General features: G+C 38.2%; 1 protein-coding gene across 8 annotated transcripts in view; it reads left to right on the top strand.

The window, feature by feature from the left end:
* Window positions 1-16,885, top strand: part of LOC106072913 (obscurin-like) — a 217,341-nt gene that overhangs the window by 64,639 nt on the left and 135,817 nt on the right. For 7 of the 8 annotated variants that reach the window (XM_056022149.1, XM_056022142.1, XM_056022130.1 and 4 more), the window contains exon 3: window positions 3,999-4,786. In XM_056022149.1, the coding sequence (XP_055878124.1) occupies window positions 4,696-4,786 (91 nt within the window). In that variant the 5' untranslated portion in view covers window positions 3,999-4,695. Of the gene's footprint in view, window positions 1-965; window positions 1,089-3,998; window positions 4,787-16,885 lie in introns of those variants that run through there. The other variant, XM_056022164.1, reaches the window with a different exon arrangement.

Raw genomic sequence — 16,885 nt, 5'->3', positions numbered from 1 at the left:
AGAAAGAAAGAGAGAGAGAGAGAGAAAGAAAGAAACAGAGAGAGAGAAAGAGAGAGAAAGGAAAACATAGAAAGAAAGAGAGATAGAGAGAAAAAGAAACAGAGAGAGAGATTGAGACGTATACTAGGAATGTTAGCAGTTGTCTATCTAAATATTGAATGTTTAAGAAATAGAAAGATCTTTAGTTGATGGAAATACTTCATGACCTAACAGGACGGATCCATAACATTATCTATGTCAAGATATAGTTAAGGTCAGATAATCAATACAATAATTGACATCTGACGTAACGAATATATCATTAGGTGTTCCCAGACCGTTGCCCTGGATGTCAATTACTCCCTCCACCCCCCGCCCTCTCTAATTTAGATCCACTAACGACTATAATAATAACTGTGGTGTGGCCCGAGGGGAGGGGGTCAGGAAAGCTAGCTGAATGAGATAGTGCCTCTGGTCGACTTGATTAATTAGCAACCGAGAGAGCGGTATCACTTGATTAGAACACATGGTCATCCTTGTGGTAATCAGCTTCTTGGACCTTGTTGACCAACAAACGAGTTTGTCGGTTTCGTGATCGATCTTCTGATCGGAATTTTCTAAACTAATCGAATAAGTTACCCAATCGATTCGCCAAGTTAATCACTTCGCTGACACAGTCTCATGGTGAATAAATTTAGTTAGTTTCTGATTCACAAAAGACCCACGCACACATTTTTTTTCCCTGGAGCCATTTAATTTAGAGATTACCGCGAAATCGGGTAAATCAGCATATCGATTCCCGATTCCTAACTTTGGTTTAAAGAGATAGATAATAATTTCACCTTAAGATACTGATGTCCATAAGGTGGATACTGGTGTTAAAAAGTTCTTGGTCAAGAATGTTGACATTGTGTTTATGTGTATGTGTTTGTCATTAGTATGTAGAGTTATTCCCCTTGGTAAGGAAGTTCATATCACAGTGTTGTGTGTAACCTCGTACTGTGAGGGTGTGTAAATAAATAGACTGATGAATCTGGCATTATAGTGTTGGTGTCGTTTATAGTTATTAAGTGTAGCGTTTTCTAGCTTAACAAGTGGTAGCAGAGCGTGTAAGTAAAAGTATTTAATTAGTTGATCCTATTTAAAGCGATAATGGCTACAAGAATTGAGATTCCATCCTTTTTGAAAGATATGCCTTATGAATTATATAAGAAAGAACTGCTAGCGTGGAATGAAATCACGGAGCTAAAGAAAGAGAAGAGAGCGATAGTCGTAGCCCTTTCATTACCACAAGGCAGTGAGTCAAGGATAAGAGAGAAGGTATTTGAGCAATTAGAGCTGTCGGAGCTCAAGTGTCAGGAAGGTTTCGAGAATCTGTTAAAGTTTCTTGACAAGAACTTGGCTAAAGACGACCTGGCAGACAGTATTGATAAATTTGATGATTTTGAAAACTTCAGGCAAAGGGAAAATCAATCCATACATGATTTTATCTTAGAGTTTGATACAAAGTATAGGAGATTAGAACAGAAACGAATGAAGATGTTACCTGAGATTCTGGCCTTCAAGCTGCTCAGAAAGGCAAGAATTAGGCAAACTGAGAAGATGCTAGTTCTGACAGGTATGAACTTTGCTCGTTGGGAGACGCTGTATGAAGAAGCGAAGGCATCTCTTAGAAAGTTCAAAGGAGAAGTAGTAACGGGAAAAAGTTCGATGCCTGTATCAAAATTGATCCAAGGTGTTTGTCTGAGAATGAGGAGGCTTTATGGGCGGCTGGCTACAAGAAACGTGAACCGTTTAGCAGTTTGGGAAGACGAGGTGAACAACAGTTGAACCACAGCAGACGTGAAAACTTCAAGAGCTTTGAAAGACGCGATAAAGAGCATTTGAAATCTACCAGCAAGCCGAAAGTGGAACATCATGGAAGTAGACTATATAAAGGTGGAAGTCACTTTAGAAGTGAAGGGCATGTCAGAAACATTGCTCGAGATCAGTTCTCTCAACCAAGAAAGAAAGGTTTAAACCCATTATGTCGTGATGGAAATGTTTTGAGATGCTTATCTTGTGGTTCATATAGACATCTTTTATCTAAATGTCCAGACAGCTGGGAGAATCTGACAGAGACGCTCAAAGTTGTAGAGGACGAAAAGGGAACTTGTCCGTTTACTGGAGACCACAGAGAGAAAGATTTCACAACGAGGTTATGATGGCAGTGCACGCTCCAGTAGAGAGATGAATTTATTTTATGATTGACAGTGGTGGAGAAATTTGAGGCTGACCTGCTTCTAGAATGTGCACGAATTTTGAAGCTACACATGTGTACAGCTGATAGTATATTTTGGACAAAACTTCTTCAAGGTCACGGTCAGAGAGAATTATAATCATACTGTAGCTGACTGTGTGTGTGTGGAGACTACTTTCAGTTCCTGTGACTGAAAAAACAAAAAGAACACACCTGTGTCGAAATATTAGCCAGAATTAGTCAGAATTAGTCAGAATTAGTCAGAATATTTTGACTTAGCGACCAGAGTCCAGAAGGAAACATCTGTGTGTTAGTCGGAGACAGTGTGAATCTATCTGCTCTAGCCACAAGTTGCTGTGTATAGAGACTTTGTTTTCCTTACAACTGGCATTACTTTCTCGTATCGCCTTTGAGTCACTCTTGATTCATACGATGTGCATCAAGTTTGAAAACAGCACTGCAACAGAGCAGATTGTTAACAGTTCCTCTCCATCCCCCCCCCCAGTCTTGTTACCCCACTACATTGATCAGAGTGCAGAGCATTGTCAAGAACGTTGGGAAGAACGTTTTTTAAAACCTGGGCGTATGAGACTATGTGAATTTCTGGTGAATGCCTACACCACCAACAGAGAGATGCTTTCTACACTTGCCACTGTTAACACCAACGTTACCCTCAGAGAATACAGAAACAGTGAAGAAACAAGATGACGTCTGACAGCACAAGTCTTTTGGTGGGGTAGCTTACCACCATAACATCCTCAGAACAATTGACTCCATTCATGGTGTCTTTTAAGCCCAACATTCTTAGGCTGTATGGCTCCTTACCTAGTGTTTTACCCCCCCCCCCCCACACACACACACCAATCCTCAGGACATTTGATTCTATTCCAAGTCTTATCAACCAAATGTCGACAACCCATTTTGACTCCATTCTATGTGCACAGTTTGACAGTTAAGTTGTTTTCAACTTACAGCCAATGTATCGAAGGTACACGAATCGCCGTGATGAGTGAACAAGGCCCTGGTGACATAAATAAAGTAAATAAATTCACTGATGAATCTGGCGTTATAGTGTTGGCGTTGTTTATGGTAATTAAGTGTAGCTTTTCTAGCTGAACAAAGAATTATGTTTTTGTAACAGTTTATATAGCTTGGTAACAATATTAGACATTGATGCTCTTAAAGTCAGTTTAGTGACAGTAGCTGTTGTACCAGATCTCTGGATGGGTAAAGAATTAGCTCTATGTTTACGCACTGTTAGGACTTACGTTTTGAATGTCATTGTTGGGAAACAGGGAATTAAAATCTCGGTCTCACACTAAGACTCAAACCCACGCGTTCAAGCATTCTGTCACCTTATATAAAATGATTTTTTTCATGGCTTCATAATTTAAAGCTCAGTTAGTGACGTGTTATTTAAGTGATAGTATTATTTTCTAAGTAGCCGTTCAGATAATGAATGCTGCAATCTCTGAAAAAAACAACAACACATAACACAATATCGTTATGAGGTAATAGAGACTTGTTGTATACAATTATACATGAAATATCTGTTCATATGATTTGTGTACAATTGTATTTCTATTCTCATTGTCTATATCAGACCCTTTAAAAATGTCAGACTCAATTATTCTAGACTGAATGAGGCTATCGGAAAATGTCTTGAGTTGAAATGAGTTGAGGGTGGGTGAGAAAGTTCTAGTATGGGTTATAAATGTTAATAGTTTCCTGGGGTCTTATCAGCATCGCTAATTAGTCTCTTTTTTTTTCTTCTTTACAGGCCATCGTCTCATACAATGGGATAGACTTAACGCCAGCACAACCCCATTAGACGCAACCGTCTTTTCAAATTGACACCTTCTTCCTGTTGACGAGAAGATGGTGTAGTCTCTAAATACAAAGCTGCTGTCGTTGGGCCTGCGGATTTGTTCACATCACCAACCATCTCGTCATCAGATAGTGAGGAACATTTGTTTGTGCACTGCATGTATCATAGAGTTTCTTCCATCATCGTCTGACAGAATTAACCTGTAAACTCTCCTTCAATAAATACACCAGTCCCTAAGGCGTTTCATTGAGGTACGAAAAAAGAATTTGCCATTTCTCTGAGAAGTGGTTCAAGTTTCTCCATTTCTTGCAGTGTGGGCTCATTTTGTATTCATCGTGAGAATAGCTACATTTTGTATGCAACGTGAAAAGTGCTACATTTTGTATTCAACGTGAGAATTGCTACATTTGTATTCATCGTGAGAAGTGCTACATTTTGTATTCAACGTGAGAAGTGCTACATTTGTATTCAACGTGAGAAGTGCTTTATTTTGTATTCAACCTCAGAATTGCTACATTGCTACATTGCTTTGAATAAAGAAGTAGCTCATCTGGATAGGATACAAAGTTTTAAGCTAAAAACGTGATCTATATTTCTGATACTTCATGGGAAGAGCGCCATCAGGTTACGCTGACCCACAGGATACTCGATGAGCGATGAGCGCTTCCGTATCACTGGCCATACCATCATGAGAGCTTATGTTTGTCTTGCGACATTTTTAGTTGTTGCTGTGGCGCAAGGTAAGACTTGGAATGTTTGTGTGTGAGTTTGTGGCTGTGTGAGTCTTTTAGTCAATATACTAAATAATTTTTAACAAGTCGAAAGTTTGGTCAAGATCAGACATACGTATATTTTCAGTGGACTTAAAGCAATCTCAACACCTATACAGTACTTTATATTTTTGTTACTTCATATAAGTCACAGTGGACGATAGCCATATAGACCTTGGTGAACGACAGCCATACAGACCACAGTGGACAATTGCCATATAGACCACAGTGGAAGTTTGCCATATAGATCCCAGTGGACGATATCAATATCTTAAACCTCCTGCTAAAGATTATCTTCTTTGTCAAACCTCCTGCTAAAGATTATCTTCTTTGTCAAACCTCCTGCTAAAGATTATCTTCTTTGTCAAACCTCCTGCTAAAGATTATCTTCTTTGTCAAACCTCCAGCTAAAGATTATCTTCTTTGTCAAAACTCCTGCTAAAGATTAACTTCTTTGTCAAACCTCCTGCTAAAGATTATCTTCTATGTCAAGCCTCCTGCTAAAGATTATCTTCTTTGTCAAGCCTCCTGCTAAAGATTATCTTCTATGTCAAGCCTCCTGCTAAAGATTATCTTCTTTGTCAAACCTCCTGCTAAAGATTATCTTCTTTGTCAAACCTCCTGCTAAAGATTATCTTCTTTGTCAAACCTCCTGCTAAAGATTATCTTCTATGTCAAACCTCCTGCTAAAGATTATCTTCTTTGTCAAACCTCCTGCTAAAGATTATCTTCTATGTCAAACCTCCTGCTAAAGATTATCTTCTATGTCAAACCTCCTGCTAAAGATTATCTTCTTTGTCAAACCTCCTGCTAAAGATTATCTTCTATGTCAAACCTCCTGCTAAAGATTATCTTCTATGTCAAACCTCCTGCTAAAGATTATCTTCTTTTTCAAACCTCCTGCTAAAGATTATCTTCTTTGTCAAACCTCCTGCTAAAGATTATCTTCTATGTCAAACCTCCTGCTAAAGATTATCTTCTTTGTCAAACCTCCAGCAAAACGTCAGGGGATGACAGCAGGGTTTGAACTACTAACCATTCAAGCAATTGTCCGAGACGTATACTACACGCCAGGTAGTCATAGAAAAACTGCCACCTCATTCTCGTGTGTTTTTCACGTGAATGAAATTGTTTTTTAAAGAGATGTATGGAGAAACGAATCTCTTGCATTATTAGAATTATAAGATTGTATCTCGTATCGTAATTGGATATTGATCATTATTTTCTAAATTCCGTTAAAAATGGTCTATTTTTTTTTTTTAATCGTCCTCATCAGTTATGTAATGGTCTCCCTTTTCAAAGGGGAGATAATATGCTTGCACATTTACGCCCAGTCTTGGATTGAAGAGCTATACTTGAGAATGAGAATGGAGTAGAGAGTTCCGAGAAGAAATAGACTTGAGAATGAGAATGGAGTAGAGAGTTCCGAGAAGAAATAGACTTGAGAATGAGAATGGAGTAGAGAGTTCCGAGAAGAAATAGACTTGAGAATGAGAATGGAGTAGAGAGTTCCGAGAAGAAATAGACTTGAGAATGAGAATGGAGTAGAGAGTTCCGAGAAGAAATAGACTTGAGAATGAGAATGGAGTAGAGAGTTCCGAGAAGAAATAGACTTGAGAATGAGAATGGAGTAGAGAGTTCCGAGAAGAAATAGACTTGAGAATGAGAATGGAGTAGAGAGTTCCGAGAAGAAATAGACTTGAGAATGAGAATGGAGTAGAGAGTTCCGAGAAGAAATAGACTTGAGAATGAGAATGGAGTAGAGAGTTCCGAGAAGAAATAGACTTGAGAATGAGAATGGAGTAGAGAGTTCCGAGAAGAAATAGACTTGAGAATGAGAATGGAGTAGAGAGTTCCGAGAAGAAATAGACTTGAGAATGAGAATGGAGTAGAGAGTTCCGAGAAGAAATAGACTTGAGAATGAGAATGGAGTAGAGAGTTCCGAGAAGAAATAGACTTGAGAATGAGAATGGAGTAGAGAGTTCCGAGAAGAAATAGACTTGAGAATGAGAATGGAGTAGAGAGTTCCGAGAAGAAATAGACTTGAGAATGAGAATGGAGTAGAGAGTTCCGAGAAGAAATAGACTTGAGAATGAGAATGGAGTAGAGAGTTCCGAGAAGAAATAGACTTGAGAATGAGAATGGAGTAGAGAGTTCCGAGAAGAAATAGACTTGAGAATGAGAATGGAGTAGAGAGTTCCGAGAAGAAATAGACTTGAGAATGAGAATGGAGTAGAGAGTTCCGAGAAGAAATAGACTTGAGAATGTGAATGGAGTAGAGAGTTCCGAGAAGAAATATACTCGAGAATGAGAATGGAGTAGAGAGTTCCGAGAAAAAATAGACAATGACACACCATTTGGCTTTACAAATCTATTTCGACGTCTAGAAATGAAGGCTGGAATCCCGCTTTCGTTGGTTCTGTGTACGGAGACATCTCGATGTTAAACAATGAATGGCAAATGGCAACAACAATAAATATCTCAGCAGAGAAATTTTTAAATTCTATTTTTACTAACTTTTCAGTAAATAGAGGTGTGGGAGCTTTTCTCGTAAGCAATAAATCCCTTCAGATACAAGAAAAAGTCCTTTACCATTCGTTTTACTTTTATTGTATCTTATTTGTTGTTGGAGTTACGGTTCTGGAGTACAAATATTTCAAATCTATTACATTTAAAGGATGTTGAGTTGAAAAAAAAATAGTATATGGGCAGATGAATATAACGGTTGAACGAAAGTGCTGACATAAGAAATAGTACTAGCATAATAGTTTATGATTTCCCCTCTTTTTAATGTATTCATTTGTAGTCACGTGTGTCCATTGTTCCTTTGCGCTTATTTCCATTATACTTGTTGTTTAGTCGCTATCCAGCCTTATAGTCTAGCCACCATTATGTTCTAATTATGTATAAGAAATAATGTTTTTATTTGTGTGTGATGTCGCGCTTGACCCTTAACAGATCAACACATTGGCTCGATAGTACGCCAGCTACTAGACGTCATATATTCCAAAAAGGTTAACATACAAACATGTATTGAATTCATACGTCCGACATCTTGGCTTGGGGTCGAACTCGGACGTCTGGTGTGTGTGTGTGTGAGGTGCATACATGAGCGTGTCAACGAATACATTCTTGGAAGTGTAAAGCAAGTCCTGATTGAAGACATTTAGTAACAGAAGTTTACAAAATAAAAATAACCATTTAAAAAAATAAAACTATAACCTAAATTGTCCTAAATGTATGAGAAGGTCCAACAAAGACCAAAAAACATAAACACTTCTGGTTCATTAGCTATGACATTCTTCCTAAATGTGTTCTTCATACATGGAACAGGCTGAGAACCGTCCTTCAGAAAATCGTTTCCACCAATCTGATTGGAGCTTCAGTTCAAGGAGGACACTAGCCACTTCTGCAGATCTTTCCATTCAGCTCTCTCTCTCTTTCTCTCTCTCTTTCTCTCTCTCTCTCTAGCTTTTCGTCTCCAGTCCGAACTAAAAAAAGTTGTAGATCTGCCTCTAAATCATCAATGTACTACATTAAACGACTCAATTAAAACATATATACATATATAGTTAAACAAAACGTCTTAAGGGACTGTCATTAGATTATAGGATACGTTGGTTTGTTTCTAATCTGTTTATTGATCCGTTGCCTTTTTCTGTCTGTGTTTTTGTGTGTGTGGAGGTCGGCTGCTGATTGGAAAGGTAAAACCTGATCCTAGAATAACGAATCCGATATTTGGTTTTATTAGCCACTTAATGTCATCACATTACAACAGAATACGTCATAAAGTTTTAAAACTCTCCCTCTCTCTCTCTCTCTCTCTCTCTCTCTCACTCTCTCTCTCTCTCTCTCACTCTCTCTCTCTCTCTCTCACACACACACAACCTGATGTACGTACCAACAGGCCATCCATTTCTATCATCACACATACAACTAGAAGGAAGTCGGGTTTGCTCCTTTGGTGTCTGGTTCTGCTCCAGCCGACTTGTTACGACTTGTCTCACTCTTGACGTGTTCATACTATAGACCTGATACCATCACCGACTTTATGGAGTAATAAAACCAAGATAATGAACGCCAGCCACGCTCTTGCCACACGAACACTTACGCTCGTTCACACACTCACACACACACACTCACACTGACTAGAGTTACCTTTCTATAGAGCCTTATGCAGAGAGTCAGAAGTATTGTTTTTTTTTTTTTGCTTCAACCGCCTTTTATTTATGGCTGGAATGAATACAAGTATGTAATAACAAGGCAAAGAATAATATCCGGTCGTCAGGCTACATAGGAGGTTGCCTTGGCAGAAACAGTTCCATGGAATATCCTTTTATTAAGCATCTCAACATTTTACAGGGGGAATAAATCTATCTATTTAGGGTGTAGATTCTTGCAGATTTATCTAGAATAAGCAGTGTTCATCCTCTAAATCTAGGACTAAAAGGGGTCAGTAGTACACAGTGTGAGAATCACTATCACTAGCTATTTTGGTGATGCCTCCAAACACTATTGTCAACATAATCGCTCTGAGTCTGATCGCTCTAACCTTCCAGTCTTTCAATATCACAACTTTTGATCTCGTCAGAGACAGAACGAATTGGAACAATACATCTGAGAATAGACATGAAGTCGGGGGGAGAAGGGGGAGGGTGGGTAAAGACAATGTCATTGTCAATAACACGATCTACTAGACTTTGACTCTATGTATCAGTCAATGGAGGGAAGAGATGTCGTGCGGTAGAGATTGTTACAAACAGCGAAACGTACGAAGTTCAAGCCAAACTAGCTAGGTTTAAATCCTGATTGTACAATTGTTGGTATTAAGGAAGTGTTAGTATGCTGGAAGCACTTCCGTTCAATTTCAATTTGGCGTCCTTGACCTTGTGTCGTGCGAATCGTGCAAATCCTTGGGTTGATTCACGATTACTTCTATTATTATATCAATCTCGCCATTGAGTTGTTCTGTGATAACTAATACTATTACCTAAGGGCAGTACTTGATTTACCGATAGGCAACACCTAAAAAATTCTTTCCAGTGCAAGTTGCTACATTTAGAAGAAAGAGCATGGACATATTGCCTTATTCTGATTTCAAGAGGCCGCATATCTCTTAAAGAGGCACCCATGAGTTGATTCACAACTATGATATTTGTATATAAAGTACATGAATCTTCTAACGAGCTTGACCATTACAAATGCTTTTCTAGTTGTGAGATACAAGAGTACACAAACGTGTGATTCTATTAGCTTCCGGTTAAGAGGATTCTTTAGACAGAGAAGTTAATGAAGAGTCTTTCATTCCTTTCCTCTAGAAGAAGGCTTTACTATTAGTCACGGGTCTCAATAGAGACCTTGTCTCGATTGTGTAATGGGCACTCTGCTACGTTAGCCATTTATTTCCCTTATCTTAGCCCAGTGCGTGTATTCATAGTAGGTCTATTATAGACGCATTTTTTTTTTACAGATTTCCGCTTTAGGCGTAAAACTACCTGGCAGCATTCTTGACCACACGGTTTCTTTTGCTGTGACTGATACGTCAACAAGCAAATATGCTTATTTATAGGGGGCAACCTATGTTGAGGGGGTTATCTCATCTTCCGCTGATTGCCTCCCTTTCTTTGCGGCTCCTGTTTCTAAACTCTCCGCTTGTTCTTAGCCTTCACATGTCTCAACTACGTCTGTTCCTTGAAACTTTACTAAAATAAACCCAGCTTTTTGAAAACACAAAAAGAAAAAAAAACGATTCCTAAAACAACCCAGATTAAAAACAAAGAACCCAATTTACAAGCAGTCGTAAAGGAGATTACGTAATTATCTTCAGCTTTCCTTCTTTACATCTCTACACTAACTCATAACAGTTTCAAATCTTGGTGCCAAAGCCAGGTACGTCAGGCTTGAAACTAACGCACACAGAAATAAACAAATGCGTATACTTCCACACGAAAACAACATACACACACACACACACTACACGTTTGAAATATTAGATCTAGGTGTAGAACAAAATAAGTGTATGTCGTCTGCAAGGCAAAAGTCTGACGATAGCCAGATTTCTCTCTTATCTGTCAAAAAAGTTCATTTTCTTTTCTGTTTCAAATTGACAAACTGGCCTTCTGCTAAGTAGGCTCATGTTTATAAAAGCCTTTCAACTTTTGTTTTAGAATTGTTAAAACTATTATAAAAAAATGTTTCTTGTGAGACAATGTTGATAGGTGTTTTTTTTTAAATTTTGTTATAAGTTGTTAAGATAAATAAAAGAAAAAAAGTTTTTTAAAAGTCAAAGAAAACTCCAAGTTGAGAAAAAGAACAGGATCTCATCAAAAAACAGAAGCTCAAGTCCAGTTCTTTTTTTTTATCTTTATCTGAGCATTAAAAATAAAAATAAACTCTATAGAATCCTAAATGCTGCTGGTAAAATCATTGGCAAAAAACAAACCCCATTTGGGCAGTTGTTTGAGACAAACATCTATAAAAAAAGCTAACAAGATCCTCGAAATAAAGAGTCATCCTTTGTGTCAGGATTTAGTGATTTTACCATCACAAAAGAGATACAAGACACCGATAGCAAAGACAAACAGACACAAACACTCTTTTGTTCCCCTGGCAATCAAATCATTAAATAAGAACAATCTGGTATAAACTTTGTCACATGTAAATTATGAGTGAGTCTGGTGTGAATGTACACTTTGGTTTCTTATAGTTATAATGTTTTTTGTTTGGTGTAATGCACAAATTGTAAGACAAATTTCCATACGGACAATAAAGATTATTATTATTATTATGTTAGAAATGAACGAGTAGTTATTCTCTGGCGCTGCCAGGGTCGAGTTTCGCTAAAGAGAAACAAAATTCATCGTAGTCCCTTTAATAGTTTCCACTGAGGAATTTTCTACAAACTTTCTTTCTCTCACTCACTCTCTATCTCTCTCATATATTGGACATTAGTGAAACTTTTCAGTAATGTTTGTTTGTATTGTCTGTCTTTGGAGGAAATAGGCCAGGTATATATGGTCCAAATTTCTTTCTAAGATCTTTATTTCTCCATTCTCTCTCTTATATCTATATATGTTGGACATTGGTGAAAAGTTTAAAAAATTCGATGTTTGTATTGTCTGTTTTCGGAGGTCATAGGTCAGGTCTAAATGGCATTCGAATGAGTTAGATCTAGTCCTTGTTTCCAAACCAGAAAGAAGTGTATCTCTCTAGGATTAACTTCAAAGACCAAAAGATAAGATAGCTGGCAAGGGGATCACCGCGTCCAATTGTGGAGTTCGAAACATGGTGAGGGAGGGTATAGGGTGGACCAGAGGATCTGACGCCGCTGACAGGTCATTGATAGGGCAGAGTCTTCTTTCTTGGTGCATCACTTCTGAAATCACTTGTGAAATCACTTCTGAAATCACTTCTGGAGTCAGAATTTTGTGAATTGTTGACTTTTTTTTTTTAAAGAATGGACTACTTGTATCTCTACTAGATTAAGAACCAGGTGATCTGTTCTGAGACAAAGCTAAACAGAGTATATCTGCAAACTAGTCCCGTCCCGTTATGAATTGTTGTAGTGAGCCAAAACAACCTTTGCAGTGTAGAATTTAAACAAAAAAAAAATGAAAACCTCATTTATTAAATTATTAACAAAAATGTCAGAAGGGTAATTATAAATATATAAATTGTTTCCAATGAATATCGGTAGATGCAATTTATTGTCATTGCTAAATAAAGTCATACACTTTTACACCTTCTAACCCATCCACTAGGAAAACTATCTAGCATTGTATGCCGCTGTTCACTGTATTAGTAAGGCTCTGTCATAACTAGAGACACTATTTCCTCAGGTTTTGTAGCTAGAATGAATCTGTTTCCACTCCATACAAAGACAGTTTGATGTGTATGTTTGATGTCGATGTCATTTTTTTTCTAAGCTTACATCAACTCACTCTGTCTGTCTGTCTGTCTGGTAAAATGTGTGTACACGTTATTTCTCCCACACCCAGTCTCTAATCAAGCCGAAACTTTGCACACTTTTTCATTGACATAGATAAGGCATGAATCAATTTTAAAAAAAACCAATTAGTAAATTAATTACTGGTAATTAATTATTTTGTTTGATAACAACAACGGAAAATAATCATTTAGTATTCAGTAGATATGACTACATTTATACAGTTTTGTCCCCTTAGATAATTTTCCCACACGTATTATAGGATAAAGTTGAATCTTTAAACAGTTATTTATTATACCTAAAATAACATAAATCGATAATGAAAACAAACAAACTATATTGGTCGATTAATTATTGGTAATTAATTATTTTGTTGTATATCGAGCAAGGGAAATAAGTTATACATAATTGAGAGATCTTGAGAGAGTTGTAAGGGCACAGTTCTTCCCCTTAGATAAGCTTTGTTATTATGCTTGTTTTCTTTTATCTTCAATTCCCTATTTTTCGCGATACAGATATACAGAAAAGTATATTAATTAGAAAACATTTTTTTTTATTAGCGACATCTTGCCCAGAGCTCTCTCTGTTTGGAAGGTAAGGACAATACATACGTTTGTTTTGCTCTTTTAATGGCATTTTACGTACCAAAAAAAAAAGCATTTACCTTTGACAGACCTCACGATTCACAAACGTGCACACAACACAAGTACAACAAACGCACACTTTGACCTATAGAAATATCATATATTCTCACCAGATAGAGCTCATAATGTCACAGACGACCATGTCACTCATACCAAATTGCGTATTTCGTGTTATCAAAATATCACCGCACCCCTCCCTCCCTCATTTGTATGTCCCAAATATGTGTGCACAGTAAATTCCAGTCGTCTGCTATCGTGTCATGTGACCGATCCCACGTGTTGTCATGTTTGTTGGCCCACAGAAGACACCGTCCCTGGACTCATCGTCTCTGGAAAACGGCAGTTTAAATTTGAATAAATCATAGCAAGAGCATTAGTGAGATCAATCTCGTTGTCATGAAATGTCACCTTTCCCACAAGGTCTAGATTCTAGAATCTTCTACATCAGGGATTTCTTTTTACATATGCTTCTGGGACTCGGGGTGCTCCAAGACTGGCGTGGTGACTGTGGCGTGGTGACTGTGGCATTGTGAATGTGGCGTGGTGACGTTTGAGTGGTGACTGTAGCATTGTGAATGTGGTGTGGTGACTTTTGAGTGGTAACTGTGGCATTGTGAATGTTGCGTGGTGACTTTTGCGTGGTGACTGTGGCATTGTGAATGTGGCGTGGTGACTTTTGCGTGGTGACTGTGGCATTGTGAATGTGGTGTGGTGACTTTTGCGTGGTGACTGTAGCATTGTGAATGTGGCGTGGTGACTTTTGCGTGGTGACTGTGGCATTGTGAATGTGGTGTGGTGACTTTTGCGTGGTGACTGGCATTGTGAATGTGGTGTGGTGACTTTTGCGTGGTGACTGTAGCATTGTGAATGTGGCGTGGTGACTTTTGCGTGGTGACTGTGGCATTGTGAATGTGGTGTGGTGACTTTTGCGTGGTGACTGTAGCATTGTGAATGTGGCGTGGTGACTTTTGCGTGGTGACTGTGGCATTGTGAATGTGGTGTGGTGACTTTTGCGTGGTGACTGGCATTGTGAATGTGGTGTGGGGACTTTTGCGTGGTGACTGGGGAATAGTGAATGTGGCGTGGTGACTTTTGAGTGGTGACTGTGGCATTGTGAATGTGGCGTGGCGAATGTTGAGTGGTGACTATGGCATTGTGAATGTGGCGTGGTGAATGTTGAGTGTTGACTGTGGCATTGTGAATGTCGCGTGGTGATTTTTAAGTAGTGAGTGTGCGTGGTAACTTTAGCGTGATGACCGAGGCTTGTCGACTGTGGCGTGGTTTTTGTGGCGTATTGATGAGACTTTGTGACTTCATTGGTTGGGAAAGGGTTCAACTGGACATTTTGACCTTGATCAATTGTCTGTAAGAGAGGGTCAACTTTTCTTTTAATTTCAAATAGATTTAAAGTTTTATCGTCAACTATTTTCAATAATAAAACTCATCCATTGAAATGTGGAAAGTGGTTACCTTATCTCTACTTGACACCTTCATCAACGGCTTGAGATCACTTGTAGCAATGATTAAATATATTTACATAAGACTTAGTTGAAGCTGGAGGTCGTGATTATTAGCTGAATTTTTTTTCCCTGTAAGTTAAAGTAAATATTTATGTGAGGATTACATTTTGAAGTTCACATCGTCGGTCACTGTAGCATTGATTTCGTTCTGGACAGTAAAATATTTAAGTGAAATAGTGAGATTCTTTAGTGAGACCTTTAAAAATTTCATTCAGACATTGAGAGATCATCGGATTCTTAACTAACATTTTTAAACAATTATTTTATTCAATTTATTGAACTCATTGCACTGACTAGTAAAACAATGAAAAGGTCCGTTGTATACGGATAATAAAACAGAAAGTCAATCAGAATTGGAGGACTAGCAGTAACTTTGTTTGGACATAGAGCCCTTTGGTAATGCCATGGCGTCATGGACTGAACTTTGTTCTTTAACTTAAACACTTCGTAATTTTCATTGAATTCGAATGCAAAGTTACACAACTACTGAGCCAATGTATTTTAACCAGTTCTATAAAACTGTGTCAAAGTGCAATCAGTTCTGTAAAAGTAAATTTCCCCTTTCAGATCTTGCGATCTATGGGGCAGATGATGCTAAGGTCAGCTATTTCTATGGTCAACGGTTAACGAGCAGGTTGTCATGTGGACACCACAAAGTCCAACCGCCTTTAATTTTTCCCAGCTTGATTCAGATACCCATTAGAGTTAGGTGCTCTTAGGGGCACCGTAAAAAAATACCGAAATTCAAAATCCCAGTCTTCACCGAGATTCGAACCAGGAACCCAGGTTCGGAAGCCAAGCGCTTAACCACTCAGCCACTTATTAGTGCTTTCTGTACAGCTTTACAATCATTTGAGTGAAACTTTATAAAATCAATGCAATGAAACTTTATACCATTATTTCATTGAAACTTTATACAATCATTATTTGAAACTTGATACAATCATTTCAGTGAGACGTTAATTCTGTTCACAAAGACTGTAAAGCATTTCCGACAAGAAATAGAAATAAAGAAATGCTGTATTTTTGTATGTTGAATTTATAAGGGAATGCATACTTCTAGTTCAGGAGGGAGAAATATTATAAAATGTCATTTATATTCTTTTTTTTCTCCTAATATTTACTAATCAGCAACACTCGTAACTTCCCAGACTATTTGATGCAGACGATTTATTCTAGCTAGAATCTAGGCCTGGATCTGAATTCTCTAGAATCTGTGGATGACATCATAAGTGGCTACTGGCTCAGACTATGAGATATTTTGTTAACATCCCCCCGCTTTCTTCTTTTTTTTTTTTTCCATTTTCCTTTAACACTTGAATCTCTGCTCGCGCTTCCTCTACCCTCCCATTCCCGCCTCCCATTAGCCGAGTACTTGAGCCGAACACTTGCGAGCCACGGTGTGCTCCTGTCCGGAACTTCAAAAGCTTCTTGTCCCCAGGAAGTGATGAGACTAAAGTGCATCCTCCCAGAGATAGTGCCGATAAAAGGAATCGTTGTTTTAATTTCGTACAGTGTAGTCAGTGGTCGCTCCTTGTTCCATGCGAGTTTTGCACAGACAGCCTGATAACACTGCGCATGTGGATGATCCATAAAGACATTTAAGTTTGATACTTTGATGCATGGCGGGAAAATCTATAAATAACTTTTTGGTGTATCCGGATGTCTGACTGGCCGTGTGGTCTACTCGCTAGACTGTCCTTCTGTCGTCTCGATGGTCCTTGTTCATCTCCTGCCCAATGCCATCACCCGTCATCCTGGGCTACGAAGTAGATTATCTTCAGCTCTGAAGGAACATCCGAAACATGGAAAACATTTAAACAATAAAGGATATGCTAATCATTTCTGTTTGTTTTTTAAAACTATATGATTTGTTTATTGGTTGCACTTTTTAGCACTGCAGAATGAAATGTTCTACGCACTTTCCTGTGCAGCTCAATCTTATCAAAACATGACTCTG

The sequence above is a fragment of the Biomphalaria glabrata genome, chromosome 1 (assembly GCF_947242115.1).
Source record: "Biomphalaria glabrata chromosome 1, xgBioGlab47.1, whole genome shotgun sequence".
In the NCBI taxonomy this organism is placed as follows: Eukaryota; Metazoa; Mollusca; class Gastropoda; family Planorbidae; genus Biomphalaria; species Biomphalaria glabrata.
The sequence above is the reverse complement of the archived record's forward strand: the minus strand, read 5'-3'. Positions and strand labels throughout refer to the sequence as shown.